Source organism: Bombina bombina, chromosome 3, assembly GCF_027579735.1.
Source record: "Bombina bombina isolate aBomBom1 chromosome 3, aBomBom1.pri, whole genome shotgun sequence".
NCBI classification, from domain to species: Eukaryota; Metazoa; Chordata; class Amphibia; order Anura; family Bombinatoridae; genus Bombina; species Bombina bombina.
Window position 1 is genome coordinate 445,422,996 of NC_069501.1, and position 20,994 is coordinate 445,443,989.

At 41.7% G+C, this 20,994-nt stretch overlaps 1 protein-coding gene across 5 annotated transcripts in view; it reads right to left on the bottom strand.

The window, feature by feature from the left end:
- PHTF1 (putative homeodomain transcription factor 1) overlaps positions 1-20,994 on the bottom strand; it is a 383,975-nt gene that overhangs the window by 169,124 nt on the left and 193,857 nt on the right. For all 5 annotated transcript variants that reach the window (XM_053706659.1, XM_053706661.1, XM_053706660.1 and 2 more), the window contains exon 9: positions 1,933-2,103. In XM_053706659.1, the coding sequence (XP_053562634.1) occupies positions 1,933-2,103 (171 nt within the window). The remainder of the gene's footprint in view (positions 1-1,932; positions 2,104-20,994) is intronic.

Consider the following 20,994-nt stretch of genomic DNA (forward strand, 5'->3'; position numbering starts at 1 on the left):
AGTAACAAAGCTGGGCTACATATGTAGGAGAAGGTGGAAAGTGAACCTCTGCCTAGGTCTGAGTAACAACAGTTTTCTGTTAAAGCTGCTTAACTGGTATAAATTAGCAAAAGTATAACAGGAAAACCTTACAGAACTGTTTCACTGTAGCTTCAGGATGACAGACCCAAGACAATGCATCTGCTCTAGTGGAGCAAGCTCATACTTTATTTAAAAAACTGTCAAAAAAGTTAGTAAGAAAAAAAGAAAAGCAAATATTTGTTGTTTCAGCTACATTCAAACCTAAAAACAACTTAAAAGGACATGAAACCCCAATTTTTTCTTTCATGATTTAGGTAAAACATACAATTTTAAACAACTTTCTAGTTTACTTCTATTATCAAATTTGCTTCATTCTCTTGGTATGCTTTATTGAAGGAGCAGCAATGCACTACTGGTTTCTAACTGAACACATGCGTGAGCCAATGACAATCGGTAAATAAATGCAGCCACCAATCAGCAGCTAGAATCTAGGTTCTCTGCTGCACATGAGCTTGCCTAGGTAAACCTTTCAGCAAAGGATAACAAGAGACGGAAACAAATTAAATAATAGAAGTAAATTTGAAAATTGTTTTAAAATTGTTCTGTCTAAATCATGAATGTTTAATTATGACTTGTCCTTTAATTAATTTATTATCATTTATAAAATTGGTTTTAGGTGGTGAGTGCATCTTAAACATATACCTTATCTGTTTTTTTCTTTCCTTCTAAGTTGTTTGCTATTTCTTTAGATTTCAAATCATATTTAAGAGCTCCAACATTATAATTACTGGGCAGAAGCTCCTCGTCATTGCTAATATTCAGTCAAAATGAAGGAACCCTAATTATAGAATTATTATTCTAAGAAGAAACCACTTTAAGAAGAAATAAAGGGCTAGAAAATCAGATAACCAGGAATGTAAAGTATAACACACAGCTCAGAAACATGATTTCTTTTTCACACTAAAATACAAAAAAAGTCTGATAAACAGGCTATTATTAGGGGCGCAATAAACACAATATGTAACAGATATCAATCGTTAAAGGGACATTAAACCCCAACTGTTTCTTTCATGATTCAGATAGACAATATAATTTTAAACAACATTCCAATTTACTTGTATTATCTAATTTGCTTCATTCTTTAGATACCCTTTGTTGAAGAAATAGCAATTTACATGGATGAGCCAATCGCACGAGGCATCTATGTGCAACCACCAACCCGCAGCTACTGAGCCTATCTAGATATGCTTTTCAGCAAAAGAAATCAAGAGAATGAAGCAAATTAGATAACAGAAGTAAATTAGAAAGCTGTTTATAATTGCATGCTCTTTCTAAATCCTGAAAGAAAAAATATGGGTTTCATGTCTCTTTAATAAGTTCCAATTCCAGTCTCTCTTAAATATATATTGCCAAAGGGTCGCTCTCCTGACAAGCTTGTTTCACCAGTCACACAGTCTCTATAAACAATATATATATATATCAACAACATAAGGATTTCCATAATGTTCCATTTAGAGAACATTTCTAGAAAACCTGTGGTATCATAATGAGTCCTAGCAATGTACACCAGGTACAAAATATTTTTTGGCAAACTTTCTGTAGACTTTCCCAGACCTGAAACATCACAACTAATATTTGTGTTTGATATCCTAAGTGTATATAACTCATTTTTACAATGTGTTTTATAGGATCACCAGTAGCATCTGCCTTTAATTTTGACTAAGGTGTGAAATAGCGTTTAATGTTTTCTATCTATACATCTGATTTCTTTGTTTGTATTGAATGAATAGAGTTTTTGTAGGAACACAAGAGAAAAGGAGAACAAACTCAATAAAACAGCAAAGCCAAAATGGTACGGTCCCCATTATAACAAAGGGGAAACCACTAAAACCAGGATAAGAATAAGCCAACCTGAGTGTTAGTAGCCGATGAGTGCAGATTTCTTTTAGTCAATGTGCAGCCATTATCACTTGACGCTCCCTCAATGCTTCTTCGCAGAGATAACAATTCATTCTTTGTAACCAAATCGTCCTCACTTGTCAAGTCTTCAGACATTCCGTTTCCAGCATGTCTGGTCTCCGTCTAGCAAAATACGCCAGGAAAATGTTAATTTATAGAATTTTCCATATAATAAACACAACAAATAAAAAAAAACTTAAAGGGTCAAAGCTAAATTTTAAGGATTCAGACAGAGCATACTTTGACATTTATTTATGTTATCAAAATATTTCCCATGGTGTTATTTAATGAAATATTATTTTTCATGATAGAATATAGATAACGCTATTACAAACACTGCTCCAAACAAGTGCACACTATCTAGGTATGCCACTAAAATTAGCTCAATTTCATAAAGGATACCAAGTGAAAGATAAAAATGTAATAATTTTGGTCTCACTGAGAATAAAAGCACAATATGGTATTACAAGTGAATGGTTAAAGATGTTAAAGCATCTTAACGTAGCCAAAAAAAATTAGAGTGCGCTTTACTTTTCATGGATATTGCAATGAGTGCTATTGGTGAGTTCATTGTACTCGTATTACAAGTCACAAGTTAAGTGTTAAGCTAGAGCACAGTCAAAAAAAAATAAAAAACATAATTTATGCTTACCTGATAAATTCCTTTCTTCTGTAGTGTGATCAGTCCACGGGTCATCATTACTTCTGGGATATTAACTGCTCCCCTACAGGAAGTGCAAGAGGATTCACCCAGCAGAGCTGCATATAGCTCCTCCCCTCTACGTCACTCCCAGTCATTCGACCAAGGACCAACGAGAAAGGAAAAGCCAAGGGTGAAGTGGTGACTGGAGTATAAATTAAAAAATATTTACCTGCCTTAAAAACAGGGCGGGCCGTGGACTGATCACACTACAGAAGAAAGGAATTTATCAGGTAAGCATAAATTATGTTTTCTTCTGTTAAGTGTGATCAGTCCACGGGTCATCATTACTTCTGGGATACCAATACCAAAGCAAAAGTACACGGATGACGGGAGGGATAGGCAGACTCTTTATACAGAAGGAACCACTGCCTGAAGAACCTTTCTCCCAAAAATAGCCTCCGATGAAGCAAAGGTGTCAAATTTGTAAAATTTGGAAAAAGTATGAAGCGAAGACCAAGTTGCAGCCTTGCAAATCTGTTCAACAGAGGCCTCATTCTTGAAGGCCCAAGTGGAAGCCACAGCTCTAGTAGAATGAGCTGTAATTCTTTCAGGGGGCTGCTGTCCAGCAGTCTCATAAGCTAAACGAATTATGCTACGAAGCCAAAAAGAAAGAGAGGTAGCGGAAGCTTTTTGACCTCTCCTCTGCCCAGAGTAAATGACAAACAGAGAAGACGTTTGTCGGAATTCCTTAGTTGCCTGCAAGTAAAATTTTAGAGCCCGGACTACATCCAGGTTGTGCAGTAGACGTTCCTTCTTTGAAGAAGGATTTGGGCATAAAGAAGGAACAACAATCTCTTGATTGATATTCCTGTTAGTAACTACCTTAGGTAAGAACCCAGGTTTAGTACGCAGGACTACCTTATCCGAATGAAAAATCAAATAAGGAGAATCACAATGTAAGGCTGATAATTCAGAGACTCTTCGAGCCGAGGAAATAGCCATTAAAAATAGAACTTTCCAAGATAACAACTTTATATCAATGGAATGAAGGGGTTCAAACGGAACGCCCTGTAAAACATTAAGAACAAGGTTTAAACTCCATGGTGGAGCAACAGTTTTAAACACAGGCTTAATCCTGGCCAAAGCCTGACAAAAAGCCTGGACGTCAGGAACTTCTGACAGACGTTTGTGTAACAGAATGGACAGAGCTGAGATCTGTCCCTTTAATGAACTAGCAGATAAACCCTTTTCTAAACCTTCTTGTAGAAAAGACAATATCCTAGGAATCCTAACCTTACTCCAAGAGTAACCTTTGGATTCACACCAATGTAGGTATTTACGCCATATCTTATGGTAAATCTTTCTGGTAACAGGTTTCCTAGTCTGTATTAAGGTACTAATAACTGACTCAGAAAACCCACGTCTTGATAAAATTAAGCGTTCAATTTCCAAGCAGTCAGCTTCAGAGAAGATAGATTTTGATGTTTGAAGGGACCCTGTATCAGAAGGTCCTGTTTCAGAGGTAGAGACCAAGGCGGACAGGATGACATGTCCACCAGGTCTGCATACCAAGTCCTGCGTGGCCACGCAGGTGCTATTAGAATCACTGATGCTCTCTCTTGTTTGATTCTGGCTATCAATCGAGGAAGCAACGGGAAGGGTGGAAACACGTAAGCCATCCTGAAGTCCCAAGGTGCTGTCAGAGCATCTATCAGGACTGCTCCTGGATCCCTGGATCTGGACCCGTAACGAGGAAGCTTGGCGTTCTGTCGAGACGCCATGAGATCTATCTCTGGTTTGCCCCAACGTCGAAGTATTTGGGCAAAGACCTCCGGATGAAGTTCCCACTCCCCCGGATGAAAAGTCTGACGACTTAAGAAATCCGCCTCCCAGTTCTCCACTCCCGGGATGTGGATTGCTGACAGGTGGCAAGAGTGAGACTCTGCCCAGCGAATTATCTTTGATACTTCCATCATAGCTAGGGAGCTTCTTGTCCCTCCCTGATGGTTGATGTAAGCTACAGTCGTGATGTTGTCCGACTGAAACCTGATGAACCCCCGAGTTGTCAACTGGGGCCAAGCCAGGAGGGCATTGAGAACTGCTCTCAATTCCAGAATGTTTATTGGCAGGAGACTCTCCTCCTGACTCCATAGTCCCTGAGCCTTCAGGGAATTCCAGACGGCACCCCAACCTAGAAGGCTGGCGTCTGTTGTTACAATTGTCCAGTCTGGTCTGCTGAATGGCATCCCCCTGGACAGGTGTGGCCGAGAAAGCCACCATAGAAGAGAATTTCTGGTCTCTTGATCCAGATTCAGAGAAGGGGATAAGTCTGAGTAATCCCCATTCCACTGACCTAGCATGCACAGTTGCAGTGGTCTGAGGTGTAAGCGTGCAAAGGGTACTATGTCCATTGCCGCTACCATTAAGCCGATTACCTCCATACATTGAGCCACTGACGGGTGTTGAATGGAATGAAGAGTGCGGCAAGCACTTTGAAGTCTTGATAGCCTGTCCTCTGTCAGGTAAATCTTCATTTCTACAGAATCTATAAGAGTCCCCAGGAAGGGAACTCTTGTGAGTGGAACGAGTGAACTTTTCTTTTCGTTCACCTTCCATCCATGTGACCTTAGAAATGCCAGCACTAACTCTGTATGAGATTTGGCAGTTTGAAAGCTTGAAGCTTGTATCAGAATGTCGTCTAGGTATGGAGCTACCGAGATTCCCCGCGGTCTTAGTACCGCCAGAAGAGCACCCAGAACCTTTGTGAAGATTCTTGGCGCTGTAGCCAATCCGAATGGAAGAGCCACAAACTGGTAATGCCTGTCTAGGAAGGCAAACCTTAGGTAAAATTGTCCGAATAGTCTCCATCTTGAACGATGGAACTCTTAGGAATTTGTTTAGGATCTTTAAGTCCAGGATTGGTCTGAAAGTTCCCTCTTTTTTGGGAACCACAAACAGATTTGAGTAAAACCCCTGTCCCTGTTCCGATCGTGGAACTGGATGGATTACTCCCATTAACCAGAGCTCTTGTACGCAGTGTAGAAAAGCCTCTTTCTTTGTCTGGATTGTTGACAATCTTGACAGATGAAATCTCTCTCTTGGAGGAGAGTATTTGAAGTCCAGAAGGTATCCCTGAGATATTATCTCTAGCGCCCAGGGATCCTGAACATCTCTTGCCCAAGCCTGGGCGAAGAGAGAAAGTCTGCCCCCCACTAGATCCGATCCCGGATCGGGGGCCCTCAATTCATGCTGTTTTGGGGGCAGCAGCAGGTTTCCTAGTCTGCTTGCCCTTGTTCCAGGACTGGTTAGGTTTCCAGCCTTGTCTGTAGCGAGCAACAGCTCCTTCCTGTTTTGGTGCAGAGGAAGTTGATGCTGCTCCTGCTTTGAAATTACGAAAGGAACGAAAACTAGACTGTCTAGTCTTGGCTTTGGCTTTGTCCTGAGGCAGGGCATGGCCTTTACCTCCTGTAATGTCAGCGATAATCTCTTTCAACCCGGGCCCGAATAAGGTCTGCCCTTTGAAAGGTATATTAAGCAATTTAGACTTAGAAGTAACATCAGCTGACCAGGATTTTAGCCACAGCGCCCTGCGTGCCTGAATGGCGAATCCTGAATTCTTCGCCGTAGGTTTAGTAAGATGTACTACGGCCTCCAAAATGAATGAATTAGCTAGTTTAAGGACTCTAAGCCTGTCCGTAATGTCGTCCAGAGTAGCTGAACCAATGTTCTCTTCCAGAGACTCAATCCAGAATGCCGCTGCAGCCGTGATCGGCGCAATGCATGCAAGGGGTTGCAATATAAAACCTTGTTGAACAAACATTTTCTTAAGGTAACCCTCTAACTTTTTATCCATTGGATCTGAAAAAGCACAGCTATCCTCCACCGGGATAGTGGTACGCTTAGCTAAAGTAGAAACTGCTCCCTCCACCTTAGGGACCGTTTGCCATAAGTCCCTTGTGGTGGCGTCTATTGGAAACATTTTTCTAAATATCGGAGGGGGTGAGAACGGCACACCGGGTCTATCCCACTCCTTAGTAACAATTTCAGTAAGTCTCTTAGGTATAGGAAAAACCTCAGTACTCGTCGGTACCGCAAAATATTTATCCAACCTACACATTTTCTCTGGTATTGCAACTGTGTTACAATCATTCAGAGCCGCTAACACCTCCCCTAGTAATACACGGAGGTTTTCCAGTTTAAATTTAAAATTTGAAATATCTGAATCCAGTCTGTTTGGATCAGAACCGTCACCCACAGAATGAAGTTCTCCGTCCTCATGTTCTGCCACCTGTGACGCAGTGTCTGACATGGCCCTAATATTATCAGCGCACTCTGTTCTCACCCCAGAGTGATCACGCTTACCTTTTAGTTCTGGTAATTTAGCCAAAACTTCAGTCATAACAGTAGCCATATCCTGTAATGTGATTTGTAATGGCCGCCCAGCTGTACTCGGCGCTACAATATCACGCACCTCCCTCTGAGCGGGAGATGTAGGTACTGACACGTGAGGCGAGTTAGTCGGCATAACTCTCCCCTCGTTGTTTGGTGAAATTTGTTCAATTTGTACAGATTGATTTTTATTTAAAGTAGCATCAATACAGTTAGTACATAAATTTCTATTGGGCTCCACTTTGGCATTGCAACAAATGACACAGGTATCATCTTCTGAATCAGACATGTTTAACACACTAGCAAATAAACTTGCAACTTGGAAATACAATTCAAATAGAATAATATTAAAACGTACTGTGCCTTTAAGAAGCACAGAAGATCTATGACAGTTAAAAATTAATAAATTGAAACAGTTATAGCCTCAATCCTTGTAAACAACACAACTTTAGCAAAGGTTTAATCCCATTAGCAAAGATAACAATTTCTGAAAGCAGGAAACAAATTACAGAATAAAAGTTTTTATTTCAGTCAAACTATAATTCTCACAGCTCTGCTGAGAGAAATTACCTCCCTCAAAATAAGTTTTGAAGACCCCTGAGCTCTGTAGAGATGAACCAGATCATGCAGGGAATACAATGAGTTGCTGACTGAAATATTTGATGCATAGTAAAAGCGCCCCTCCCCCACACACACAGCAGTGAGGGAGAACAGAAACTGACAGAAAAAAACAGATTTAAGCAACTGCCAAGTGGAAAAATGGTGCCCAAACATTTATTCACTCAGTACCTCAGCAAATGAAAAGATTTTACATTCCAGCAAAAACGTTAAACATAATCTCTAGTTATTAAACAGCTTTATGTCTTTCTTACAGTGTAATTCTAGTGAAGTACCATTCTCCCAGAATACTGAAGTGTAAAGTATACATACATGACATTATATCGGTATGGCAGGATTTTCTCATCAATTCCATTGTCAGAAAATAAAAACTGCTACATACCTCTATGCAGATTCATCTGCCCGCTGTCCCCTGATCTGAAGTTTACCTCACTCCTCAGATGGCCGAGAACAGCAATATGATCTTAACTACTCCGGCTAAAATCATAGCAAAACTCTGGTAGATTCTTCCTCAAACTCTGCCAGAGAGGTAATAACACACTCCGGTGCTATTTTAAAATAACAAACTTTTGATTGAAGATATAAAACTAAGTATAATCACCATAGTCCTCTCACATGACCTATCTAGTTGCTGGGTGCAAGAGAATGACTGGGAGTGACGTAGAGGGGAGGAGCTATATGCAGCTCTGCTGGGTGAATCCTCTTGCACTTCCTGTAGGGGAGCAGTTAATATCCCAGAAGTAATGATGACCCGTGGACTGATCACACTTAACAGAAGAAAAAGCTGTAAAATTTGAGTTTCTTGAGGACTGAAATAGAAAGTTATGGCTTGCTGGTTTGCATAACGAAACAAAATAAGTTGTATTTAAACTAAATACAAAACAAACATAATATAAAACAAAGGTTTAATAATGAAATATGTTTTTTTTGTGGTAGAATGAAGGATATGACCAGGAGCAGGACTGGGAAGGGGTCAAAAATTGTGTTTGTGTGTAATTGAGTATCCATGGGTATAAATAAACCTTGAAAAGCTCACTTTCTGGCTGTTAGCAAATTAACAGAGGCTGAGCTGACACATAGTGCTAGAGTACAAGTGGTACGCTATTTATCGCTTGCACGCAAACACATTGTTTAACAAGCATATTATAAGTTGAAAGTAAAACCCTATGCGAGATAACTTCAGGACTTCAGATATTGTGACCACACCAACTTCTCCCCCCCATAGACTTCAATGGTGTGCATTATTTTAAAAAAAAATGTATTGCTCACAAAATCCCGGAGCTAGTTATGTATATTGGCCCTAGTTTTTACTGCCCTTCAAGAAAAAGCAGAACTAACCATGTGTGCCATAGTTTTGTGGCCTTCGAAAAAAAGCAGAACTTGGGTGACTACAATTCAAAAGAGCCCTCTAGTGGGAAGAACAGCAGACAGAGTGTACCGTGCAACCTTACCTAAATCTGGCCCTGTGCCACTGAACATTTTTTGGACATATATTGTATTATTTATTTCTTATTTGTTACTATCCAACATGAAAATGTTAGAGATCACTAGACAATCACTAGATCAATCATTAGGACTTGTTATAGGATGTAAAAAAATGAGAGCGGCATGGATTTTGCTCGAGTGATGTTAGTGCTCCATAGCGCTAACCTTTTAGCACACCATTAGTGACTCGGAGGAAACTCAACTACTACTGTAAATAGGTAAGGCTGCTAATAACAGTGCTGTAATTATGGGAGATTTTAACTACCCTGATATAAACTGGGCCAATGAAACTAGTAATTCAGCTAAGGGGGATAGATTTTTAAATGTTCTCAGGGATAACTTCTTGTCACAATTAATAGAGGAGCCAACTAGGAGTAAAGCTATATTGGATTTAGTGCTATCAAACAATACAGATATAATATCAAACATAGAAGTCAGAGAACATTTGGGTAACAGTGATCTTAACATGGTCAGATTTGAAATCTTTTTTCATAAGCAGTGTCTTAAAGGTTGAAATAAGACTTTTAAGTTTAAGAAAGTAAAATTCAACGATTTAAGAAAATCCTTAAATAACATAAATTGGGACAAAGTATTCTCTAATAAAAATACAGAGGATGAATGAATAACATTTAAAACTTTGCTGAATAAATATAAATATCAACAAATGCCATATGGTTATGAAAATAAAAAATCCAAGCCAATGTGGCTAAATAAAAATGTGTTAAAGAAATTAGAAAAAATGTAGGGCATTTAAATTATTCAAGGAAAATAGTACAGACTCAACATACCATATTTACAGTATAGGGAATGTAACAAAGCATGCAAAATAGCAATCAAATTAGCCCAAATTGAAAATGAAAGATTAATTGCAAAGGATTCTAAGTCTAACCCTAAAAGGTTCTTTAAATAAATAAATAGCAAAAAATCTAAGAAGGACAATATACTGTAGGTACATTAAAATGCATGGAGGGTAGCATGATTAACAATGACAGGGAGAAGGCTGAGGTACTAAACCAGATCTTTTCTTCATTATACACAAGAGAGTAACCAATGGAGGATACTTTGGAACAAACTAGAACATTCCAGCCCATACTATTAACTGGGTTATGTTTAGAAATATCAGGGAAACACTGGATAATATTAAGGTAAATAAAACTCCAGGCCCAGATGGAATGCACCCAAGGGTGATACGGGAATTTAGCACTGTTATAGACAAACCTCTGCTCTTAATTTTTCAAGACTCATTATCCTCAGGCTTAGTAACCCAAGATTGGCGTAATGCTGATGTAGTGCCACTCTTCAAAAAAGGAAGCAGGAATGAGATGATCCAGGAAGCTATAGACCAGTTAGTCTGACATCAATAGTGGGGAAGATATTTGAAGGAATTATAAGGGATTATATTGTTGAGCATATTCGTGTAAACAATATTATGAGTTCAAATCAGCATGGTTTTATGAGAAATATATTATGTCAAACTAATCTAATTAGATTCTATGAGGAAGTAAAAATATAGATAATCAGTTGATGTGAAATACTTAGATTTTACAAAGGAGTTTGATACAGTGCCACATGAGAGATTAATGCACAAAATTAAGGGACTGGTAATAGCTGAAAATTTTAGCTCATGGATAAATAACTGGATAAAAGATAAGGAGCAACGAGTAGTAGTGAATGGATCATACTCAGATTGGACAAAGGTAATCTGTGGAGTCCCCAGGGATTAGTACTGGGCCCTATTCTTTTAATATTTTTATTAATGACTTGGAGCAAGGATTAAATAGTGACATCTCTATTTTTGCAGATGATACTAAGTTAAGTAAGGTCATTAGGTGAGAGTAGGATGAACTTTCATTACAAAGAGATCTGCAAAAATAAGAAGTGTGGGCAGGTAAACGGAAAATGAGATTTAATACGGGAAAATGCAAGATTCTAGAATTTGGAAGTAAAAATAAGCAGGCAGTGTATTATTTAAATGGTACAAGACTTAGCCAAACAGAGGAGGAAAAGGATTTGGGAGTAGTAATAGATAACAAGCTAAAGATGGGTGCACAATGCAGGGCAGCAGCTTCAAAGGCTAATAAGATATATGTATTAAAAGAGGCATTGATTCAAGGGAGGAAAGCATAATTCTGTCACTATATAGATCCCTGGTAAGACCTCACCTTGAGTATGGAGTGCAGTTCTGGGGACCGATTGCAAAAAAGATATTGCAGAACTAGAAAAAGAAAAAACTAGAAAACTAGAAAAACCAGAGAAGGGCCACAAAGCTAATAAGGGGAATGGAGAATTTAAATGCCAATACCCTAGATACATTTAAAAATTGTTTGGATACATTTCTGGGTAGAAACAAAATAAATGGATATGATTGTTTTGACACCTTTTAGTGGGATTAATTTTAGCTCTGGAGCTTTTTGTAAGTATATTATATTTGTATAGGTTGAACTCGATGGGCTCAGTCTTTTTTCAACTTCATCTACTATGTTACTATGTATGTTACCACTTGTAATCTAGGCCTCTAAATAAATCATGAATGTTTAAATTTAAACTTGTCCCTGTAAAGTCTAGGACGTAAATACCTTCAGAGGGTGGTTAAAATCTAAATTCCTTAAGTTAGAAAAAGTACTTCCCTCATATGTCTTCCATTATAGACAAAACATCTTTAGCTTAAAAGACTAAGATCATACTGAAACCCTAACAAACTGCCAAAGCTTCTTTAGCAAATCAAAACAGATGAGGCTGCATGTACCAAAAGCTGCATGTTCAAACATTAATTTAATTAGTAATTATTTTATATTAACCCACACATTAAAAAATATAATTTATTCTTACCTGATAAATTATTTTCTTTCTTGGTCCACGAAAGAGTTCACTAATTCCTATTCTTACAAATGGCAAATACATCACCTGGCCACCAGGAGGCAAAGACACCCCAAAGAGAGCATTGAAATATCCCTCCCACTTCCCCTACCCTACCAGTAGTCAGTCAAACAGGTAAGATGACTGACGAAAATCCTTGGTAGCATGAACATAAAACTTTAATGCTCTTACCACATCCACATTGTGCATTAGGGCAAAGGGACAGAAAAACTATTTCCTGGTTTAAATTATTTGTAGAAACCACTGTGAGCAAAAAAACTGTTTTGGTCCAAAGTACAGCCTTATCCTGATGGAAGGCCAGATAAGGGTATTGCACGGAAAAGCAGATAATTCCACAACTCTATGTGCAGAAGATATTGCCAGTAGAAATAACACTTTCTAAGAAAACAACTTAATATCAATAGAATGCATAGGCTCAAATGGAACCCATTGCAAAACTCTAAGAACAAGATTAAGGGTATCAGGGTAACAAAAAAAGGTCAGGGAATCGTCTCTGAGCTAAAATCAATCATTTAATCTCCATGCAGAGAATCTAGATTTTTATTAAAGCAGGGATCCTGAACTAGAAGATCTAATCTCTGTAGAAGACGCCATGGGGGAGCAAACAATATTCCCAATAGGTCTGCGTACCAGGTCCTGCGTGGCCACGTGGGAGCTACAAGAATCACTGAATATCTTTCTCCTGTTTGAGACGTGCTATTACACGTGGAAGGAGTACAATTGGGGAAATAGATAAACCAGCTAAAAACTCCAAGGAACTGCCAAGGCGTCCACCAAATCCTCCTGAGGGTCCCTCAATCTCGATCCGTATATCAGAAGCTTGAAATTGAGACATCTTGTGATCTCATAGAACATCTCCTGGTTCAGAGGCCACTTACAGAAGTGAAGAATCTGCTCAAAAAAATCAGTCTCCCAGTTTTCCACACCTGGTATGTAAATAGCTGAGATCAGACACTGATAACATTCTGCCCATTGAAGTATGCAAGTCACCTCCTGTGTCGCTAGAGAACTGCGTGTCTCCCCCTGATGATTGACTTACGCTACCATAGTGATGTTGTCTGATTGAAATCGAATAGCATGGACGGAACGTAAGTAGGGCCACAATACTAGGGCATTGAAGAAGATTTATGGGGAGAGAGACGTCTCCCCTGCTGACCATACTCCCTGAGCTCTTTGAGGTTCCCATAAAGTTCCCCAAGCCAACAGACTTGCATCTGTGTTGATAATCTCCACAGGCTGGGTGTAAGAAGCTCATACCCTGAAGAATGGGTTCCGGAGACATCCACCAGGAGAGAGAACTCCTGGTACTCGGGTCCATAAAGATTACTTGTGAAAGATCTGAGTGATCCCTGTTCTATTGTCTGAGCATGCGTAACTGTAAGTTTCGCAGATGAAAATGTGCAAAAAAGTATAGCTTCCGAGGCCACTACCATAAGACTTACTACTTCCATGCATTGTGCTTCAGAAGGGCAAAGAGTAGATTGGAGTACACAACAGGACTGAAGTTTATGCCTGCATTGATCTGTTAAGAAAGTTTGCATGGCCAAGTAATCTATAATAATTCCTAGAAATATCACTCTTGTACGAGGAACAAGAGAACTATTTTCTAGATTTTCCTTCCAACCATGAGTCTGAAGATACCAAAGTAACTTCTCCATGTAAATGGTTGCTAACTGTAAAGATGGAGCTTGAACCAATATCTCATCCAAGTAAGGAGCCACAGCAATGCTCTTTAATCTAACCACAGCAAGAAGGACCCCCATGGATTTTAAATCCTCTACGCCAATCTCTTTTATGGTCTTAATGAAACTCTTGATAGAAGAAAGCTGCCCCTCGGGAGATGAGAACGGAAACCGATCCTGTACCCATGAGACACGATGTTAAGAACCCAAGGATCCTGAATGGACCGAGCACAAGCCCCTTGAAATAGTCGTAAGATTCCAGCCCATTCATTTGGTCTAGGTGTCGTATAACCTACTACTTAACTTGCTTGTTGAGGGTTGGAAAAGTGTAACAGAATATGATAAAGTGTCTTTTCAGAGGCTGTGAGTGTGAAGTATTGTCTCTATCCTGGATCATTAGTGACAGCTGCACCTAATGGCTGTTAGGTGTTTATATATTAAGGTAAACACCAGGGTGGGAGGTGGAGGGAGGATTGGTGGGCTAGTGCGTGCCCAGAGCCTGTAGGATTGCTTGTTGCTGTGAGGTCTTCAAATGTTTGTTTGCAGAAAGGCTGTGGGATCTTTAAATGTATGTTTGCAGAGAGCCTGTAGGATTGCTCGTTGCTGTGAGGTCCTCAAATGTTTGTTTGCAGAAAGGCTGTGGGATCTTTAAATGTATGTTTGCAGAGAGCCTGTAGGATTGCTTGTTGCTGTGAGGTCTTCAAATATTTGTTTGCAGAAAGGCTGTGGGATCTTTAAATGTATGTTTGCAGAGAGCCTGTAGCATTGTTGTTGCTGTGAGGTCTGTGTCCTTATTAGATTCCTTAGATGAGTCAGAGGATGAAAGCTCACCTTCTGTACTAGACAAGGATTCATCTTCATCAGATACCTGCGGTTGTCTGACAGCAGAGATCCCAACTGAGCTGCTGTTCCTGGACTTGGAAGAGCAATTTTTAACCTTTCTCTTCCATTTACCTGTATTCCGCATCGCAATGAGAGCTGCTGATACAGCAGATTGCAATTGGTTTGCAAAGTCATGTGGAAAAGGACTACGATGTGTTAGAGGGAGGAGACTGCAGTAGTCTGAGTACTAGTACTCCCAAAATGAGACTAATGTACGTTACAAAGCAAACATTTATTTGTATCTAGTAACGTGGCAGAAATATTTAGTTCCTGGTCAGTTTTAAAAGATTAATTCTACATTTTAGTCCCTCTAAATAATCTGCTCACTGAATGTAGTGGTTCTAAAGGCAAACAGTTCACTGATCTCTAGCTGCAATATGTCTCTCGCTAGAGTAATAAGGACACTAAATTCTCTGTGTGAGGTGTAGCAAAACAAAAAAATAGCCTCTAATCAGTCCTTAGACTCACAGAGAGACCGACTGTTGCTACACACCACAGCGGCATCCACCAGGTCTGTAGTAACTACCAGACTATGATAGTTGCAGTAGACCCGGTGATCCGTTTAGTAATATACTAGTAATATACACTACAGGGTCAGAGAAACTGTACCACAGTGCCCTTAGATATTAATAAAATGTGAGGGAATCTTATAATTATATGAATATAGAAAGGACTTACCCTCACGTTGTTCCAGAAAGGCTGCCAGGGAAGTCCTGTCAAAGGAAGGCAATATTGTGTAACTAACACCATTCACCTGGAAGGGGAATACAGCAAAGGTCCAATAAGAGAGTCATAGGAACTTCCCTGCGACACCCATGAACAGAGAGATCCAAAACTCTACTAAGAGCATTACATGGTAACCTCATACTCCTCTGACCCTCTCTTGAAGGAAACAATCCATTGAGGGAATAGAAAATATATACTCCTGCAGAGCACCTCAGATTTCTGCCTACCTCCATGACAAGGGCAAGAACTACTGGGAGGGTAGTGGAAGGGATATTTCAATGCTCTGTTTGGGGTGTCTTTGCCTCCTCCTGGTGGCCAGGTGACGTATTTCCCATTTGTAAGAATAGGAAGTCGTATACTCTTACTACCATTAGAAAGAAATAGCATCTTTCATAATCAAACACAATTTGAAATTTATATGTGAATGAGGCAAATAATTCAAGATCAAATCCAAATGCATAGTCAGTTCATTACACTCTCAATTAATTCAGTTGTATTGTGAGCAAAGCGTAACTCTTAAAGGGATAGGAAAGTAAAAATTGAACTTGCACGATTCAGATAAAGCATGTAATTTTAAGACACGTTTAAATTCACTTCTATTTTCAAATGTGTTTCGTTCTCTTGATATCCCTTGCTAAAAAATAATAGACACATATCCAACATTAGTGGGGGCTAATTGCTGATTGGTACCTCAACACATTTATCTCTTGTAATTGGCTAACTAGATGTGTTCAGCTAGCTGCCAGTAGTGCAATGCTGCTCCTTCAGCAAAGGATAACGAGATAATTAAGCACATTTAATAATAGAAGTAATTTGGAAAGTTGTTTAAAATTGTATGTTCAGAGGGAGTAACCGCCTGAGCACCGGCAACTTCTCTGAGGTCCTGACACCAAAGCCGCAGATAGAGGAGCCCCTGCTGCACCCCTCCTCATCGAGTGAGTACAACCATCTGGGGGTGGCAAGAGAATTAAGCTACACAGCTTGTGGGACACTGTGTTCCGGAGGGCCGGGGCTCCGCTCCGGAGCACACACGCACCCATGTGACCATTTTGCTGTCGGGCAGGGGTGAGACGGACAAGTTCACTACCTCTCCTGGGACACAGGAGCACACAAGGCTCCATTTAGAGTGGGATTAATCCTTGTGGCCACACCAAACTAACCTTATTACTTAAGGGCCCACTACATAACAGACTAGAATCACAGCAGTAAGCTAGTTGTGTTCACATGCTCCAGGTGCTCCAGTTAACATCCTCTTGTCACTACACCTCAGGGCACCTATAAGACTCTTCAAGTATACTGCCTACTGTGAGGCAGACTTGTCCTGCTGGTCCCTATCTGACTGATATCACCTACCATCTCCTGAAATATCCTGGTTATATGGGCCTGAAGAGTTCAACTGTCTAAAACCCCCACTCTGCTTAGCTCACATACTGGACAATTAAAATGATAGCGAGTGCAGGGGATCTGTAATTATACTTCACGCCACTTTAGCCATCCTTGCCCTGATCTGACCTGGGAGCTAAGGCCTCTGTATTCATCAGCTCTGCAGGGGGGCGCAGATCCACAGTGTCTCTTCCCCCCCTTTCCCGCTCTTCACCCCAGAGCGGGTCATATCCTCTTTCCCTTTCCCGGCTGAGCCCAGTGGTGGCATTTTTCCCTGGGGAGAGACACGTCCTAATAAGGAACATCACCTCCAAGAGCTATTTGCTATCTGCCCCTCTGCCTGATTATCCTGTAGCCAACCGCTGATGTAACCTGGTGCTAGAGACATCCCTTAATTATCTGGCATAATTAGCCTGGCCATGGAGTGCTAAATCCTGCGGCACCCCTCCCCACCAGTGTGAAGCAGCTGTGCCGCTAGGCCTCTCAACTGAGAACCTCTTTCTAAAAAGCCTTGACCCATCGCCCATTTGCAGCTAAAATTTCTGCTCTATAATGTCACAACAAGCCAAAAGGAAGTCGAAGGGCCCTCATCCTTCAAAGCATACAGTCCGGGACCATTTCCAACCCATCAGAGAACCAATACCGGACATCACGGATGATGAAAGATCTATCTCCCCTCCCTTATCCGAGGGACGGGCTAGTGTGAGGAGCTCACCACCCTCCCGCACGCAGAGCGAAGTCATCACCATTGACTCTATAAAACTGCTATTGGATCAACAAAGCCAGTCTTTTGCGAGAAGATTTGACAAACTAGAGAGGTCTTTTGATGACCTAAGGAAGGACATTGTTACTGTTAACGAGCGAACAGACATTATAGAACGCAAACAGGAAGACCTACTAGTGGACCATACAAACTGGGTCAGTTATACTCAAAATCTTGCAGATCAGGTGTCCTCACTGGAAGCGAAACTAGCAGACCTAGAGGACCGTTCCAGGCGGAACAATATTAAGATACGAGGAATCCCTGAGTCTGTGGGCCCCCAAGAGTTAGAAAAGTATGCCCAAGCACTATTTAGAGCTATTATGGGTCCTTCAGAGGACCATGATGCGAGAATTGATAGAATACATAGGGCTGCTAGGCCGCAGAACCTCCCTATGGATAAACCCAGAGACTTCAACGACTCCACCAGAGTCCTGCGACTGCACCAGATACGATACAGATGGGGATATCCTACTAAACTGATCATCACCAAAGATGGCGTTCAACACACTGCCCTTACTCCGCGGCAGGCTCAGGACCTGCTGAGAGCTTGGAATCTACCTACTGGAAATGAAGATGGCATCCCTCCCCGCCCGCAGAGAGCAGGCCCCCCGCTGAGAGCGGGAGCTCAGGCCTGGAATCCAGGCAGACAAGACCCAGTCCGGCAAGATCCAGTTCGGTGATTTAATTCCCTTCATCATTTGCTGAGGTCTATCTCTTACCTACACATGGCTCCAGAAGGTTGTGATGTAGGCTACATCTCATTGGCCAGCTCTTTATGAGGACTGAGACTGATCCTAGTGCCTTGACGTTACCAGGGACCTGGTAACGTACTAAAGAATGAAAATCTTGTTAAATGTTAATTGTTTAATGCTTCTATAAGTTACTCAGTTAGTGTGGGTTTGTTTAATGTCCTATCTAGGATACCGAGTTGCTTTCTAATATGGTGATGTTACTAAAGGCCTTTTTGCCCTTGTTCTCCCATCCCCTCCTCTCTTCTCTACTATACTCCCTCCCTCTCCCTACCTCCTTCTTCCCTCTAACTTCTTCTTTCTTCATTTCCTTCCTTTCCCCCTTCTCCCTTTACCCTTCCCCTCTTCCCCCTCCCCACTTTTCCGAGGTACTACTACCCTTCCTCCTTTCCACCTTCTCGCTTTCCTCTGCCCCCTTCCACCCTTCCCTGCCCTATTGCCTTCCCTTCCCTACCTACTCCCCCCCTTCCTCGCCTCTCCCTCCCCCCTTCCTCTCCTTTCTCTTTCACCCTACTCTCTCTCCGCCTCTCTCCCTATCACTCCTTCACTATCACCATTTTCTCTGCCCTACCCTTCTTCATTCCCTACTCCTCTCATTAACTACTGTCTCACTCCTGGACTGGACCTCTTTCCCTCCTCGGGAACATGCAATAGTAGGAGAGATGTCTTAGAATTTCTTCCTCATTTGTGGCTGTCTACTGATACTCTGGCAGGTAGTAAATATGCCTATGGAGAGGTTCTCCTGGAGGGAGGGGGTCAGGGGAGAAATTGTGATATGTCTAATATAATGTGTTGAGAATGTATAGATGAACTGCAATGCCTTTTGATTTGTCACACCACACAATAATCCCCACTTACCATCATTCTGGTGGCGTCTTCAATTTGTGTCATGTCTCCTTTAGACGCCCCCCTCCCCTTCTCTTCATTCCCCCTCGCCCTCACCTCTTCTTTCCCTTCAACCCCTAACTCCTCTGGCCTCCCCACCTTTTCTGCCCTTCTCTGTCTCTTCCCTCCTTCTCTTCCCCCTCCTCTTCCCTCCATTCCCCCCCTCCCCTCCCTATCTTTTGGTCCCATTCCCTTCCCCTCTTACTTACTGTCTGCTTCCTCTCCCCTCTTTTTCCACTGGGTACTCTGGCTCGCCCCCCCCAATTTTGGAGACACCTCTAATCTACTGTTTTTAAAATGTCCAATATAAACGTTTTATGTTTGCCTATTTAATGTGACCTAATGGTGTCGCCAGATGCTTATCACTGCTCCTTAGTTGTATTTGGATCCTCTATATCCCTTACTGGTCCTAGGAGAGAAAATACAGTATAGGTCAACTCATTCCCCCCCCACCTTTCCTATTACCCTTTATCCTCTTCCCTCCTTCTCCTCTTCCATTTCCCCTTCCCCTCCTTCCCTCCTCTTACCACTAGTTCTTAGTTTCACTGGCCAAGGCTTCCTTTTTTTTTTCTTTTCTTTCTTTGAGAGAAGTTTAGAGTAAGTCCATTATACACCGGTGGTGGAAGGGAGCCCTAGAGTTGATCTCTCCTCCACTCCTTCCTCCTCCCCCCTTCCTCCTCCCCCCCTCGGGGCTGCTGTTTGGTGCGGTTAGGGATAGTTGCTCTATCCTCCGCGCTCCCTATTTGGCAGAGTGTAGTAGCCTCTGCCCAGCCCGAAGAACCTATCTAACTTCAGTGTGTACCATTTCCTCAGTTCCCTCTACCTAGACCTGTTCCCTTACCTTCCCCCACCCCACCCCCTTTTTTTTTTTTCTCTCTTTTCTTCCCCTCTCTTCCCTCTCCTGCAATCTACAATGAGATTCGGCACCCTCAATGTTCGGGGTCTTAATTCCCCAACTAAACGTAGCCTACTTCTCAAGTTCCTGAAAACCCAGCGCTTAGATGTAGCATATATACAGGAGACCCATTGGATGGAGTCTCGGGCCACCATGTTTCAACCTAGGGATTTCCCGGTTCGCTTGTCCTTTACTTTTCACAAAAAGGCTAGAGGAGTTACGGTCCTAATTGGTAAACATGTCTCTTATGAACCTATCTACTTTGAATCTGACCCTTCAGGCCGGTATATTATAAGTGTCTGTCGCCTGGACAACATTCTGGCCACTTTGGTGGCCTTATATTCCCCTAATGTCAACCAGACCCGTTTCCTTAGCAGTTTACTAAGTAAGGTAAACCGACTTAAGCAAGGACATGTTATTATAGGCGGAGATTGCAACCTGGTATGGGACCCAATGAGAGATAGAAAATCACAGAGAAAGAATCCCCCTGCTCGGGGGGAGGAGCGCTATTTTTATCTGTTTAGAAATGTAGTATCGCAGCACTCTTATCATGATGCCTGGAGGGCCCTGCATCCTGATGTTGATGATTACACCTGCTACTCGCCTCCTTCCCAATCTTTCTCAAGGCTTGATTATTTCTTCTGCCACTCGTGGACGCTGGAAGCGGTGAAGGCGGCTAGAATCATGCCTTGTGTGTGGTCGGATCACAACGCAGTGGTCGTAGATGTTGCTTTTTCCCCCCCGGGGGGAGGTGGGCGCTCCTGGCGCATGCCGGAATATCTCCTTGCAGACGCCCTGGTTCCTCACTGGATTCGGGAGATGGAGGGGTTCCTCAGTGTCAATGATACTGGATCTGTATCGGCACTAACTCTGTGGGCGATGCTCAAAGCTTATCTCCGCGGACTATTTATACAAAAGTCAAGAAGACTTAAAGGGGCCAACTTGGCCCAACTCTACCACGATTACACTAGCTCCCGGAGACAGCTTAGAGAGACTAGATCGGGCTCTCTGACAAGGAAAGTCCAGTCTCTCAAAAA